Source organism: Macrosteles quadrilineatus, unplaced genomic scaffold (assembly GCF_028750875.1).
Source record: "Macrosteles quadrilineatus isolate MER2022 unplaced genomic scaffold, UCM_ALF_1.0 Scaffold_8__2_contigs__length_117827958, whole genome shotgun sequence".
NCBI lineage: Eukaryota > Metazoa > Arthropoda > Insecta > Hemiptera > Cicadellidae > Macrosteles > Macrosteles quadrilineatus.
This window is the reverse complement of record NW_026542601.1, coordinates 24519559-24534434: the sequence shown is the minus strand read 5'-3', so window position 1 is coordinate 24534434 and position 14876 is coordinate 24519559. Positions and strand designations below refer to the sequence as shown.

Here is a 14876-nt window from a genome sequence, read left to right as displayed (position 1 = left end):
GACTATATATAATAGTTAATGGAAGAAAAGGCTAAGATAGTTAGGTTTGCCCCATTTTACAACTAAAATTCTTAATATTTTAGCTATTTTTATTAGATTTTTTTACCTTGGTATCGTTTGATAGGAAATTAAAAATGCCAAATAAAAGTGTGCATAACATTGTTCCATTAAATCAGCCATTTCTTTGTAATTTTAGTTTACACAATTAAAATGGCCACCATTTTTAAATCTTGACATAAATTAAGATAATTTTTTATAACATGTCTCTTCTACCTTAACATACATACCAAGTTTCATAATAATCGGTTGAAAAACTTTTACGACATAAATGTTAATGTGATAAAAACAAAATTGTGGATATCTGGATAACGAAGCGATTTTGGAAAAAAATTGTATGCTTGATTTTTCTTTATTTCTACCCATAAAACCAATTCCCGGAGTTTGGCTGTTTACTAATGGGACACCCTGTATATATCAAAAATGTATTTAATAACGGTTACTATACAGACAAATAATTCAAAAGGTCATTTTAGCCCGAAGCGAAGTCACAACCTCAGCGAGTTCATAGTAGTAAAAACCCCCAAAAATATGTCGGGTGAAGCCGACGGGCAACGCTAGTGCTGTTATACAAGCGTTGCCATCCTTATGTAAAACAGCATTTGTATGACGATTTTGTAAAACGTAGTACGTTTGTTTATACACTGAATGATTCTATTGTTTAGGAAATCATGTCTTGTCCTGTAAATGATATATTATACTAAAGCTACTTTCCAAGGCAACTTTTGAGGGCTAACTTTTTTCTAGGTCATACCCCAGTGCGAAGACCTAGCCATTACATAAAAAAACATTTACATATAACCAAACTATTTAACTAAATGGGATGAATTGTCGTAAACCTGAAAGTAACCGTCGATTTCCATGGTTTTCGCCTGTTTTTGATAAATAAAAAAAACCAAATATACTTAATCACAAATAACTCAAAAACCGTTGGGCTTAGAGAAAAATTATATATACAAAAAATGTGTATTTTTAGATGAACCACATTTTATATGATTGGATTTTCCTGTATCTCCAATAATAAAGTCACTATAGCCAAAAATACATAAATATGCCGCCATTTTCCAATATGGCGGCCGTAGCACAGATTCAATTTTAGGGGACTTTTAGTATGTTCAAAAGGAAGGTACACCCAACATCTGTACCAAATTCCCCACTTGTGCTATTTTTTTCTGTCAAAACACATTTTTATTGTACTCAACTTAAAATAGATTGTTGTGCTATTAGCATTACAGTTATAGTGTGATATATTCGAGGGATTGACGTTACTACTTTAAATGACGTAGAGTCAGCATGTGTTTATTAGACAACCAATTAACTGCATGTACAGTGTACACGTAGTATACATAGCTCTGATCGTGTTGTTTGATGCTGAACACTCTTGCAGTCGCCAATATTCTCATCCATGATTCGCTTCAGTCTTCTTATACCGGTTAGTATTAAGATTATAAAGATCTTATATTTATTTATATTTATACGTATTTATCTTTGCAATGTAATTGTATTTTTTACATCAAAATGGTATTTAATATGATCTTTAAGTTAATATTTCAATTACCGTTTAAACACCCCAATGTAGGCACCTATTGTAGTTTATCATTTTTTGTAAAAAGGAAAAAACTATGTTTTATTTCATTACACATACAATTTAATTTGGGTATTTGTATTTTATTATTCATTATTTTTATTAAATTTTGTAGGTCTAAATAAGCACACTATTTAGTTGAATCATTATTTAGTCAGTGCAACATTGTAAACAATAACACCACATTTCAACGTAAAACAACATCACAAAAATGTAAACAATTGTTGTTTCATTTCAGTTTCTCATCTTCGATGGAATTCTGGAAGTGAAGAGTGTAGAGAGTAAGTTTTCTCATAATAACTTGTAACGTCTGCCTCTGTTTTACACTAAAGCATATTTATCAACTTAAGTACGTTGGAATGTGTATGAGAGTGTCATGAAATTCCGTAGCGGGCTATGCTTGGCTATGCACGCACAGCCTACATACAAAAAATAAACATCATGAATAACATTTTTCCTGAAATCGCTTTGTTAACCAGATACCTTATTGATTTTTTTACATAAATATTTTTATCCATCGATTTTTCTAACCAATCTTTATGTAACGTTGTATGTAAGGTTAAGATAGAATCGACCCATGTGAGAAAAAAAAATCTTGATTTTGAATGGAAAATTTCGAAATGTCACCCATTTAAAATTGTTTAAATTAAAATGACGAACAAATTGTGAATTTATTAACAAACGTCAAGTACATTTGTATTTAGCATTTAACATTCCCTATCGAACAAAACCAACTTAAAAAATATGGAATAAAAAATTACTAAAATACCACGATTATTATGGTAAAATAATGTTGAATCGGGCTAAGCTAGTCAGTTTTGCATCGTTGAACTTGGTGTCGTTGGATATGACACTTAAAATACAAAAAAAGAGTTCTTTGAAATTTTTTCATAAATTTAGCAATTTTTTTATAATTTAAATTTAAAGATTTAAAATGGCCGGCATTTTGAAATTTTGGATTGGCCCAAGATAACATACAGTACTTACCAAGGATCGGTTGGATCAATTCAAAGATAAAAATCATTGCGTAAGAAATAAAAAAAGGCGGATATCTAGTTATTAAAGCGATTTTGGAAAAGGTTTTACTTTGATTTTCTTCTAATTTTGACCCAAGAAGTCACTACGTAGATTTTGTCCCTACCCATTTTTTAACACAGTGTATATAACTATATACTGTAGGTGGAGATTTTATAAAGGTTAAATTTTCTGAACCACAATTCAGGTTTGGATCTAATTTAAACTAAATATTGTATTTTATTAAAAAAAAATGCTAAAAGGGTACTTGATTACACGCATAATGACAAATTCTGGTAGTTACAATGGGGTAAATCATCTTGTATATAAATGTCACGTAACCACCTATTTCTTTCATCTGATTATAGGATATACTGTATGCAATTTAAATCCGATAATTTTACAATAAACCAGCAATTGGGTCGATTTGAAAAGCCTTGACTTGAGTTTGGTCGATTCACACCACACTGATTTTGAGTACCGTAGCTAAATAACACCTTTCATTGCATACTATCTCTCACCGAACCTTGTCTTACCTACGCGAGGAGTCTGGCCTCCCATTCTCTTCTATCCCCTGCCAGGTCCCTTAGTCACCATTAGCTGTATGGGCTATTAATTAACAGCTGTGTTTAAGGAATATGTCGGCCTTCACTTACGATCAGCTGATATGCATTGTTGCGCTCTTGTCTACATATAGGCGGTTTCACACTGGCGTCCGCGGACGGTAATTTCGTCCGCGGACGGATGAAATGATTCGGATGGATGCTACGCGCCCCTTTCACATTGCGAGCTACGTTTCAAACGTTCACTCATTCGCGCATGCGCATAGGGAAGTTGGCCATTCCTACTACAATCATAGATTAAACATACTTCCTCTTACAACTCAGTGGAGGTGTGCAAAATGTCTGAGCCTTCTGTCCCAGGGTGTCAACCCGGATTTTCGGTTCTGTGGCTTAATTCAAGTAGTGATGATAGTGATGACGAGGTTGTACTTTTGTACTCATTATCAAAAAGGAGAAAGTGGGTTTATCCGATTAACAGTAAGCGGCAGCGATTTGGTGATCTTTGTAATCCCTTTGGAGTGTAGTCGCAATTTCCAACCAAATTTTATCTTTCTCTTGTTGATCTCTATAAATTTCTATAGTTGTATCCCAGATAACTGGGTAGGCACGGACAGCCTCAATTAATTCAGCCATAACAAACAACAAGGGAAGAAGGGAGGCCACAAAACAACAACTAGATGTTTTCAATAAAATAAACTTCTCCATTCATACTTGGCTTAAAATACCTACTTTGTATGGTCGCCATTTCAAAGAAAAGTATTAAAGTATAATGTAGATCCCAGTTTGGAGATTTCTTTCATTACTTGGTCTTTCCACTACATTCTTGGTCTTCAAAGTGGTCGTCTACTTTGTAATACTCATTGGAATACACTTTTAAAAGTTAATGTATCTTCTCTGTTAGAGTCGGCTGATAGCTGCTAAACTTTATATCTAATAACTGGAACCCTAAACTAAAATTATGGCTTTGACATCCCAGTCATGTAAAATTTATCCTTCTTTCAACAAAAAAATCGTGAAAATCCGTCAAGTGGTTGATTTAGGGTCGTGAAATAAAAAACCTTATCACGTTTTAATACATGATATTATTTATTAGTATCCCTAATAAGTGAACCCATTTGTATAAATACACAAGTTCACACTAGGCAATCTTTAACAATACAGGCTGAACCCCACTTAATAACTCTAGTGTATACAGCCCCTCTTTGTAACTTTATTGTTTTTTTAGGAACGGAGAACATCACCGTTAATTTTGATTATATAGACGTATCAATATGTAAGTAAACGTAGATATAATTAAAAATACCGTTAAGTCCTAAAATTGCTACAGTTAGGCTAAATTGGGGATTGATTAACTGTTTAAATTGAGTGTTAAGTTTATTTAAGACTTGTCACTATTATTGAGCTTCGTAAAGGGAAGTGGATTCGGAAGATGGATAATGTGCTTCTAGAATCAGATTATATAGTTACAATTACATAATAAATTTTTGGATTAAAGCCAAAGAACTGCAAAGAAAAATATTTTTCTTAAATACTGCAACTCTATGATTTTATCTAAAAAAATATGCTCACTTAAAAGTGTACTTCCTATAACCCTACTTCTACTAAAGAAATTAGATTCGAAAGAGCCTTACAACGTTCCGTAGTGTAGCAATAAAATTGATTAATTTATTAAGATGTCATATAAAATCTTTGACTAAAAAAAACATATGGTTTATGTTCTTGTTTTAGCTCGTACAGCATTTTACTTTCAAAGAGCCACCGGACTTTCTCGTAAGTAATATTTTAAATACTTTATTTGAATAAAACTGTTTTCCTTTGATAAATGGCTATTTACAGCGGGTGAAAAAAGTCCCTGGACAATTAATGATAAAAGAAATAAAGATAGAGCTAAAAAATAGCAAAAATCACAGGTCATAAAACGAATTTTGAAACACTACTGAGAGAAACGCTACCTCCTCAAGGAGACAACCGCTATAAGTCGGGAAAAGGTCATAAATGTAAGCATAAGTCGATATTGACATCAAAGGATTTTACTAGAACAATACAATGACTCAAACTGGAGCTCAAAAGATCAAAATGGTAGCTGTTAAAAAATTCAAAATTGCAAATTCGAGAATTCTTTGAACGAAACTACTACTATTTTGACTTGGTTGTTCGTATGAGTTTGCGGCGATGTATATACTAGAAGATACCTTTATTTTATGTGCATATCAACCTATGCTTACGTTTAAGATTTTCTTCCGACTCCAAGTATCCGATTCTCTTTATCACCGTATACAGTGTAAGTATCACTGAATAAAGTGTTAAAATGACGTTCATTCCCAGCGACTTTAAGCCAAGTTGTGTATTTTTTTAATATATAAAAATATCTTGGGGCTTTTTTACCACCCTATCCACCTAAGATACCCCCATAAGAGTTCTTTTCGAGTGCAACATTATTAATTACTATTTTTTTTACGCATGGTTCAAATTTAATTTTAGTAAATTTAAACTTTATACATATGTTTCCACGGATTGGTAGTTTTAGTATAAATTCAGTTCTGATGTAACGTTTATATTTGTTCATTGAGTCAAACAAATTGGACAGAGGTTTGAAACCCTAAATTTAAAAATTTAAAATAAGTAAAGTAAAATAAATACTTTTCATGCAAAAAATAACTACTATGAATTTTTCTAGTGGAGCGTCAATTATACGAAGCCTGATTATACGAAAAGTCCAAAAGTATGATCACGGATGTTTGCGCGATCGCGGGAGACAAACAATTCCAGTAAAAATAACTTAAACAGTGTTTATATCCATTATATGTAATCAATCAAAGTTAAGTAAATTACCTCATGTTTACTGTCAACGACCGCATTCGAAGATGACTGTCCGAACACGCATGATTTCCAATCGTTTCGGATAATCGAATCTCTACTGCTACCTGATGGAGTTAACTATTTTATCCTGAGTAACAGAAGTAGGTTTACATCAATTATTCGTACTTAATTTTATACTAAAAAAAATGTGTATATTTAAGTCCTGTCAAATATTAAGCAGAGCAATCTAAGTTGTTTAAGAAAATCGAGCTAAAACATACAATATTTGGTTTGTAGTTCAACTATGTTTTGTATCTTTAGTAACCAAGAGGATGGAAGATTTCCAGCAAGCCAAAGTAATAGGTACGTATTTATGTGATCTAACAGAAGACGGGAAACCAGGAGAGCAATCGTATAAGCTTGTCAGGGAAAAGATGTCGATGCCAGACAGCAAATTCTATACTCGACTGCTACTGAAACTCAAGGAAGGAGAAGTAAGATATTTTTTTTAACTATTTTTTTTACCATAGACAGTTGCACGAATCAAAGAAATATCTGAAAGCACTCCTGAGTATAAAATGTCATTTACTCTATTAAAAACGAATTGTGGATATTTATAGGCATGCACTGTGGATGCGATACTCCCTGGTGTGGATTAACGTCCGCACGAGTGAGTAGTAACTACGACTATCCGCAGTACTATCCTGAAAATTAGACCAATTCGTTTACATTATACCAAGGCAAAAGTGAGGTCTGGATTCCACTATAAACTGTAGGTCCCTTAGTTGCCATTTGCTGAATGAGCTATTAAGCTGTGTCTAAGGAATAGTCGGCCTTAGTCACTAACAAGACTAAAAGATTGCGTCACTCATCCTACACTCGTCTCCATTCATACTTGGCTTAAAATACCTACTTTGTATGTTCACCATTTCATTGAAAAGTATTAAAGTATATTAAAGTAAAATTATACTTGAAAATACAGCAATACCTCAGTTTCCTTAGATACAAGATAATCCCTAATCAAGTATTAATATGCATGTTATACTTCTTATGACCGTTAGTAAATAGCATTTAAGTTTTAACTAAATTACGGTATTAATTAAATGACTACCAAATAAAAAAACTAAATTAATTAAATGATACCTTATTGAATAATTAAATTAATTAAAACTATTTTTCAAAATTAAACTTAAGCAAAATCTTTCACAATATAAAAATTAGAAAATAATCCACCTTGTTGCTTTTAGATTATTTACAAAATAAATAACCAAAGTTTAAATTTTGTAGCTGAAACATTTAATTATCACAAAAGTATTAAATTATAAAATCACGTCATTACTTAGTTACTTGGCTCTATCCAGCCAAAGGCTGTATTAATATTGTCAAGTGATCTCCTGTCAAGAACGCTTCATAGATAATAGAGTAGTCAAATACATTCAGATGAATACACAAAGTGTATAACATCTCACGAAAAGAAAATTCAACCATATAGTAGGCCTACTATTAACCGGTCGCGGTACGGAAGCAGACTCTTCAGCAGTAATACAGTAATTGTTTTCATTGGTCAATAAGTTTTTGTGCATTTCTTAGATTCGCAATGTAACATTAGTTCAGATATTGACTCATTGAGTATTGTTTTGAAAATACCAGCATTTGGTTGATAATTACTATGATTTAGAGTTTGGGTCTGTTAATTTACGTTTATAAGCAATGGATAAAACTTTTCCGGGCTAGAACCTAATATACGAGCATTAAAATCTAATTTTGAGGTGTAAATTGCGTACGAAGGTGAATATTATTTTGTTTCAGAAGGAAGTTAACATTCCGTTGGCCACTTACTCAGATTTTGAATACTATCCTTTGCCAGAACCAAATATCGAAGACGAATTGAATGAATACATCGCATCTGACACTCGACTGTATGTTAAGAAGAGTTCGAGCCCAACCAACCTGGGTCTTCTAGTCTTCGGACTCTACACCAGACGATTTGTAGGCCTAAAACAGGAAGCTGAACTCAGTGCGTATCACACGATAAACTTCAAACTACATAGCAATGCTGCGACTATCACTTTCAAGAGCAATGGGGTTAAACATTCAGAACAGAGTGTCAGTGAGACTGAAAAAGAAGGAGAATACCAAAGACTTGATGTAGTCTGCAAAAAACACTTTGAAGAAGGCTGAATTTCCGAAGTTTGAATCCAAAACTGTGTCAACTACTTACGACTTAGTAAAATGTTATTTTAAAAACGGTATTTGTTATTATGACCTTGAGTTCAAACAAGTGTTGAACTCACTAAGCGCATAGCTTAAACACATGTCTGAAACAAATTAAAAGATAGATAGGCACAGAACACATTTTTACAAAAACTGGTGTTACGTGCTTTTGATACACATATTTATTTTTTATTTGTTCATGAATAGTTTTACAATTTTTTCACAAAAACCTAGTTTGGTGGCTGTAATACTGAAACACACACAAAAAATACAAGCGATGTATTCTAAAATCATGTGACTTATTTTAAATAATCTTAGTTACAGCAAATAAACAATTAACGCTGAAAACATGCCACGTGTCTCAAAATTCCCACCGCCTGTTTTTTTTTTTTTTTTATTTATAGAGATTAAATTATATTATTCTGGAATGTGTATAGTTATCAAAAAGGAATATTTTGGTGTATGTAAATTTTTACCCTCTCTCTTTTATTTTCCTATAAAGACCCCATAAAATAACAAAAATTTGTATTTTAGAAAAAACCCCGTTTTGATTAAAATTAGTATGTTATGGTCCTTTGAATTTTGAACTAAGTTGTACAAATACCATTTACATAAAAATTGCTGTTCAAAAGTTATTACGATTTATGTTATTTTCCCATAAAATAACAAAAAATCTGATTTTAGGGGAAATGCCGGGTTTGATTAAAATTAATGGGTTATGGTCCTTATAATTCTGAAGAAAATAAATCAACCCCCTATGGCTGTAAAACATTTGGTTCAAAGGTTAATGCAACATTTGTGATTTTTCCTATAAAATATCATAGTTACGCCCACCGCTTACCTATTAAGGTTGTTGACAAGCTAATGGGAGAAAGTATTTGTCAGATTGATGATACCGTTTATTTAGATAAGTTGTTAAATATATTAAGTAGTATACTGTTTTTATTCGTTAATGTTGATTTAATTAATAGTTCCACAACTCTTGCCTCAATTCACTTATTTATATACAGTATTATAATGTAGTTCGTGACACATTCAGGTGCCAAATTATTTTTTAGTTTTTGCTGCGACGTAGTTTTCAGAAAATGAAATACAACGATTCCAAAATATTAATGGGCAGTTTTAATTAAACGAAGAATAAAATATGTGCTACACAGGTCCGTAACCAAAATTAATTAGCAGCACTCAGTCGTATAAAACATTCTTGTTTCCTCTGTTGTTCATTTTACGAACATATACCCGAACAACAACAACTTTCGGTAAGTGTATTTTGTGCATATCACAAAAATATGCAATTAGGCTTAAAATTAGGGAAAATTCTAAGATTCTATTATACACAATCTTTACTGCACCTATTTTACAGTTTTATTGAAATTGAATGATTCATTAATGATGCTACTATTGCCTATAAGTTTTCAAACAAAATAAATACTGTAATTCAAAAATCAAGAGTAAAAGAATTTCACTGTTAAGGACGAGACCAAGATTCTGTTTCAAAAAGATATCATGTAAAACTGCTTAAACTAATTCTAGTTACAAGATCTGACTTGACAGTTTTGATACGAATTATGCGTCAGTAATACTAGGAATAATTAAAAATGTCCTTGGGGGTAAAATGGCAAACTCTATGGACGGCATGACATCTGATCCCGGTCGTCCAAATGCAGTGCGCATTTTTATGTTAGTTAGACAACTGAATACATTTTTCATCATCTTTTAAATAAAAATATATATAATTTAAATAAAACTAACCGTTAGATTTTTTTACCACAGAAGAAAGTGGTATTTATTATTCGGAATTTATGGAGGTTTAGCAAAAACCTGGCTACAACCTTATTATGGGGATGGAATGTCTAGTTGTTGTATTAATAGTCAAAGGTTTAGCTTAAATAAATGCGAAAGTACTACCCATTCTTTATTCTTTATTAGGCGAATCGTATTTTAACTAGGTTAAAAACGCCAGTGTTTTGGAAAACTCACAGACATTAATCATTTTTTCCGGCTGCATTTTCAGTTCAGCAGACAATTTAGTTATTCGCCTCTGTTGAGTCGTATGGTTTAATTTACCATTTCTATTTTGGATGAATCAGTCCAACGTAAGCCTCTCCAACATTTATTTGTGAAAGTCCAATTGACCTAACTACTAACTAAAACTGTATAGTATTAATTGTGTAGATTGGTTGAGAGCCTACTAAAGAAACTCATATTATGTCTTTTTACTTTCCCCCTTTACATTGTGTATTTTTCAGTTTGATTTTTGTGTAGAAATCACCGTTTTGGGCCCACCTGAACCCAAAAGGTGGTTTTTGAAGTGATGTCTGTGTATTGATGCGCAAAGAACTACAGACTACACCTGAAGTCCGATTTTTATTACATTTGTCTACAGGCTTGTATCATTGACTATATTATATATAGTCAATGCTTGTTAACTCTATAACTAATTAACTAAAAATTAACTATAAACTAATTAACTATATATAATAGTACAATGCCAATGCTGTAAAACATTATGGTTCGAAAATTATGGCAAATACTATGATTTTACCCATAAAATTTCATAGTTACCCCTTCAACTAATTCATTATAAGTGTTGTTAATACATACGTGAAATACGTTTATCCATCCCTATTTCATTACAGAAAGATAAATAAAACAGAGAGCAAGATTAAAACTAGTACAACATTGTCAGATGAATCTGCCATACTTATGGGATAGGCCTACATGGGCAGGTGCCTGTGCTTAGGCCTGGTTGTTATCACTCTACGTAACTTTAAGGGCAAAAAACTTAACAAGCAATGGGAGAAAGAATGTGTCAGTTTTCTGATGCCGTTTATTGATAAAGTTCTTGATTTTGACAAACTCTACTTTTTTGTAATTTCCCCATACTAATTAAAAAATCTCGTTGTACAACTTCTATCATTTTCTGGTCACATGAATACTTATAGCGTCTGGAATTGAGAGAACTTACCTTTCACATTAATTATACTTGGAAGGTTTCCTTTGTTGTACAGTAAACGGTCTGCTCTTATTAAATTCTTAAGGCTCATAAATTCGATTCGATAGGTTTCAAAGAATCCTACACAAAGGTGGCTAAAATATTACATCGTTTTACATTTCATCGTATAAATTTCCTCTATGGATTACCCTAGTTCTAGTTTTTACAAATATTTACATTAAATAGTATGTGATACTATGAACGTCATATTGATGGGAAGACATTTCTATATTTGTTATGGATTCTAGCAATCGTTAAAACTTTGTAGTTATAAATTTCATGTTTAGACAGAGTAGTAAAGACTATAAAGTTTAAAACACATAGCCACGAGCAAGCGATGTGTTTTAGGAACCATTCCATGCCCACCATGATAAATAGATCTTAATTACTACCGAGGTCTTTTAAAAATAAAACCAAACATTTTTACAGGTGTGCGTGGTTACGTTTTAATTACCTCAACCCCATTATCGGCAAAAAGTTTGCCTTAGGTATCATTTTAATAAAAACGACATACAAAAGCCAAGGATTATTTTGTTTCTTTAGTACGGTTAAAAAGATTTTTTAGATCCTAGACCGATTTACCTGTTCGTTTTAATGTCCCTAGAGGCCAAAAATACCATCCGTTCAATTTCGTATGTATAAATATATATCCATCTGTAACTCTCGTAGGGCTAAAATACTCCTAAAAACTTTACTACAATCGTAATAACCCAAGTCCATTCAACCGACTTCGCGAACCATTATGATTAGACCATGGGATTTATGGGAGACAACGGCTTTGGGGGTTTTATGGGGTAGTAATTGGTTATTCCTATTTTGACCCTTAACTCCTGATATTTCCAAAGTTATTTCTCAACTATTTTGTAGAGCTTAGAAAATAAATATTTTGATATGTTGAAGCGTTGTACGCCAAATAATTACAGAAAAAAAATCTAAAAAAACTGTAGGTTAAATTTAAAATGCCCATGTATTCTTATGGAGACTAAGTAAACTGTTGTATTTGGTTTTTACAGATACAGTATATTGTTACAAATATTTTTGATTTATTAATTTTACATCAAGCTATAAATAATTAACAAAGACACATTTTGTAAAATTCCTTGTAGCATCAAACAGAAAATTCCATTCAACCAAATATTATTGATCTTATATGTTCAAGAAATAGTTTTGTGAAAATCCGATTAGACAAATGGAAATTCGCTTATTCTGCAGGTTTGTTTCAGCGGGGGTAATTTATTTTTCAAATTTACTACTGCGTTTCCTCCGGGGTAAGAGGCCCAAATTTTTTAGGGAGGAACTTAGTATGACTATCTCCCCATTTACAATTAGCTTAGCAGCCATTCGAAACTCTTTGTGCACTCTCGAAACAGTTGGTTTAAAATAACATAGTGAAAAGTTTACTCTCTGTGATTTGAAACTAAAAATAGAGTGTTATTCTTGTTAGTTTTGCCATCCCTTCGAAAAAATGTATCATCGTCTTACAACAGTGCACAATGATTGTGCATTCCTGGAACTGGGAAAACTATATCACCAAGGAAAATTGCACGGTTTTTGCTCACCTAAAAATGTGTAATTTGTAACTCATCAATACCTAGTTTTTAGAGAGGTTTTTGTTCTGTGTGTTTACGTTAGGAACACAGCCAGTGGCCTTTCATTAACCACCAAAAATGTTGCTTTTAATTTTCCATTCAGTTACTTTGTTTGCTTTTAATTTGCTTATCAATTGTTGGTGCACATAGAGCGTAATTGGCTAACGCAGGTAGTAAAAAATATTTATTTTTAATATCTGGCCCTGAATGTTTAAAAAGGGTGGAATACATGAACATTGGTAAAATATAATTTAAGGTATTATACAGGGTGTCCCGTAACTCTCTTGACACATGTATACAGCGTTGTTGCTTAGGTCAAGACAAACACATTTCACCATTGGAACATGGGTCTGTGGTGTTTAGTTTACCGATTGTCGGCATTTATGTGTTTTATTCAACATCATTAATAACTCCTAAACGGTTTGAGATACAGGCTTGACATTTTGCAGATATGTTAATCTTATTAAGGCCTATTATTGTTAGAAATTAAACTAAAAAATCAAAAACCGTTTCAAAATGGCGGCCGTTTAAAATATTTGATGCCAAATTTCACGAAACCCGTTAACTTAACGAAAACATTGCATGAGACAAAAAGTTAGTAAATTTTATGTAGTTTTCAATGATACCTTATTTTTTAAGAATGGATAAATACTCTCCATACAGAGAAACTTCTTCTTTTCCAAATGCATGACCACTTTTCTCCATTTAAACAATGCTAAAGGAGTATTAGCGTTGTTTAAAAGGAGAAAAGTCGTCATGCATTTGGAAAAGACGACATTTTTCTGTTATTACTGATCCATTCATAACAAATAAGGTATTATTGAAAACTACATCAAATGTACTAACTTTTTTGTCTCTTGCAATGTTTTCGTTAAGTTGACGGTTTTCGTAAAATTTGGTATCAAATATTTTAAATGGCCGCCATTTTGAAACGGTTAATGATTTTTTAGTCCAATTTCTAACGATAATAGGCCTTAATAAGATTACCACTTCTGCAAAATCTCAAGGCTGCATCTCAAACCGTTAAGGAGTTATTAATGTTTTTGTATAAAACACATAAATGCCGACAGTCGGTAAACTATACACCACAGACCCATGTTCCAATGGTGAAATGTGTTTGTCTTGACCTAAGCAACAACGCTGTATACATGTGTCAAGAGAGTTACGGGACACCCTGTATATTTAATGGTGACTACTTCTTAATCAATCTATATGTTTTAAAATATCTAAATTACAAGTAAGACATTATAAGATGATAATCCAAATTTGTATCTCAGATTTTGAACAATTTAGCTGTCTTTAATTAATCCATAAACCAGCCAGATTTATTAACATGTTCCATAAAGTTTTACCTATTAGTCAAGGCTATCCCATGAAGTAACTTACGGGCTAAGTTTCTGTAAAGAAGTATTTTGTCAATAATTGGTTACAATCTAAATATTTGAGTTTTGTTTTCTCTTCATTGTCCTATAATTTAATATCTTCATATAAAAAACATTTAACAGAAAAATATGTTTCAAATGATTGATAATTTTTAACAAAAACAATGAAGACGAACTGCAGGTAAAGAAGAGTAACTTTACGGTCAAAGCTCAAGTTTGGGACACGTTGCAGATCTTGTTATAGTTGCCTGTTTGTTTGAGACTTGTGATGGAAATTGTTAACTTTTGGTTTTAGCACAAAGTTAGCAAAGGTGTTTGTTCTGTGCTATTTTTGTTTCAAATTGAGCCGTTTCTTAAAGGAAAACTTCCACGTAGTGTGCGAACGTGATCCTCCTTCAATTCCACACAAAGTCTAAACAAATCATCGTAATTTTGATGTTTCAATAAGTTTCAGAACGTATAGTTGTAAAACATTCTAAAGGTAATGTTTAGCGAATTTTCCTATAGGGAAGTAGCTATTACCGTGGTCTCACGGTAATTTTATAAAAACTTGTAAACCTACATGTATTTGAACTAGTTTGCGAACTACATGATCGCACTATGGGAATGGGGGTTTATGAGGTGCTTATGGGGGGTTTAATGGGGGTAAAAATTGGTTTTCCCCGTTTTTGACGTCTA

General features: G+C 32.2%; 1 protein-coding gene across 1 annotated transcript; it reads left to right on the top strand.

The window, feature by feature from the left end:
* Window positions 1–1376: 1376 nt before the first annotated feature.
* Window positions 1377–8236, top strand: LOC129001647 (uncharacterized). The gene is made up of 6 exons (XM_054429016.1): window positions 1377–1489; window positions 1881–1923; window positions 4445–4492; window positions 4948–4989; window positions 6340–6512; window positions 7828–8236. The coding sequence occupies exons 1-6, from the start codon at window positions 1463–1465 to the stop codon at window positions 8197–8199; spliced, it is 705 nt and encodes a 234-aa protein (XP_054284991.1). The 5' UTR covers window positions 1377–1462; the 3' UTR covers window positions 8200–8236.
* Window positions 8237–14876: the final 6640 nt, after the last annotated feature.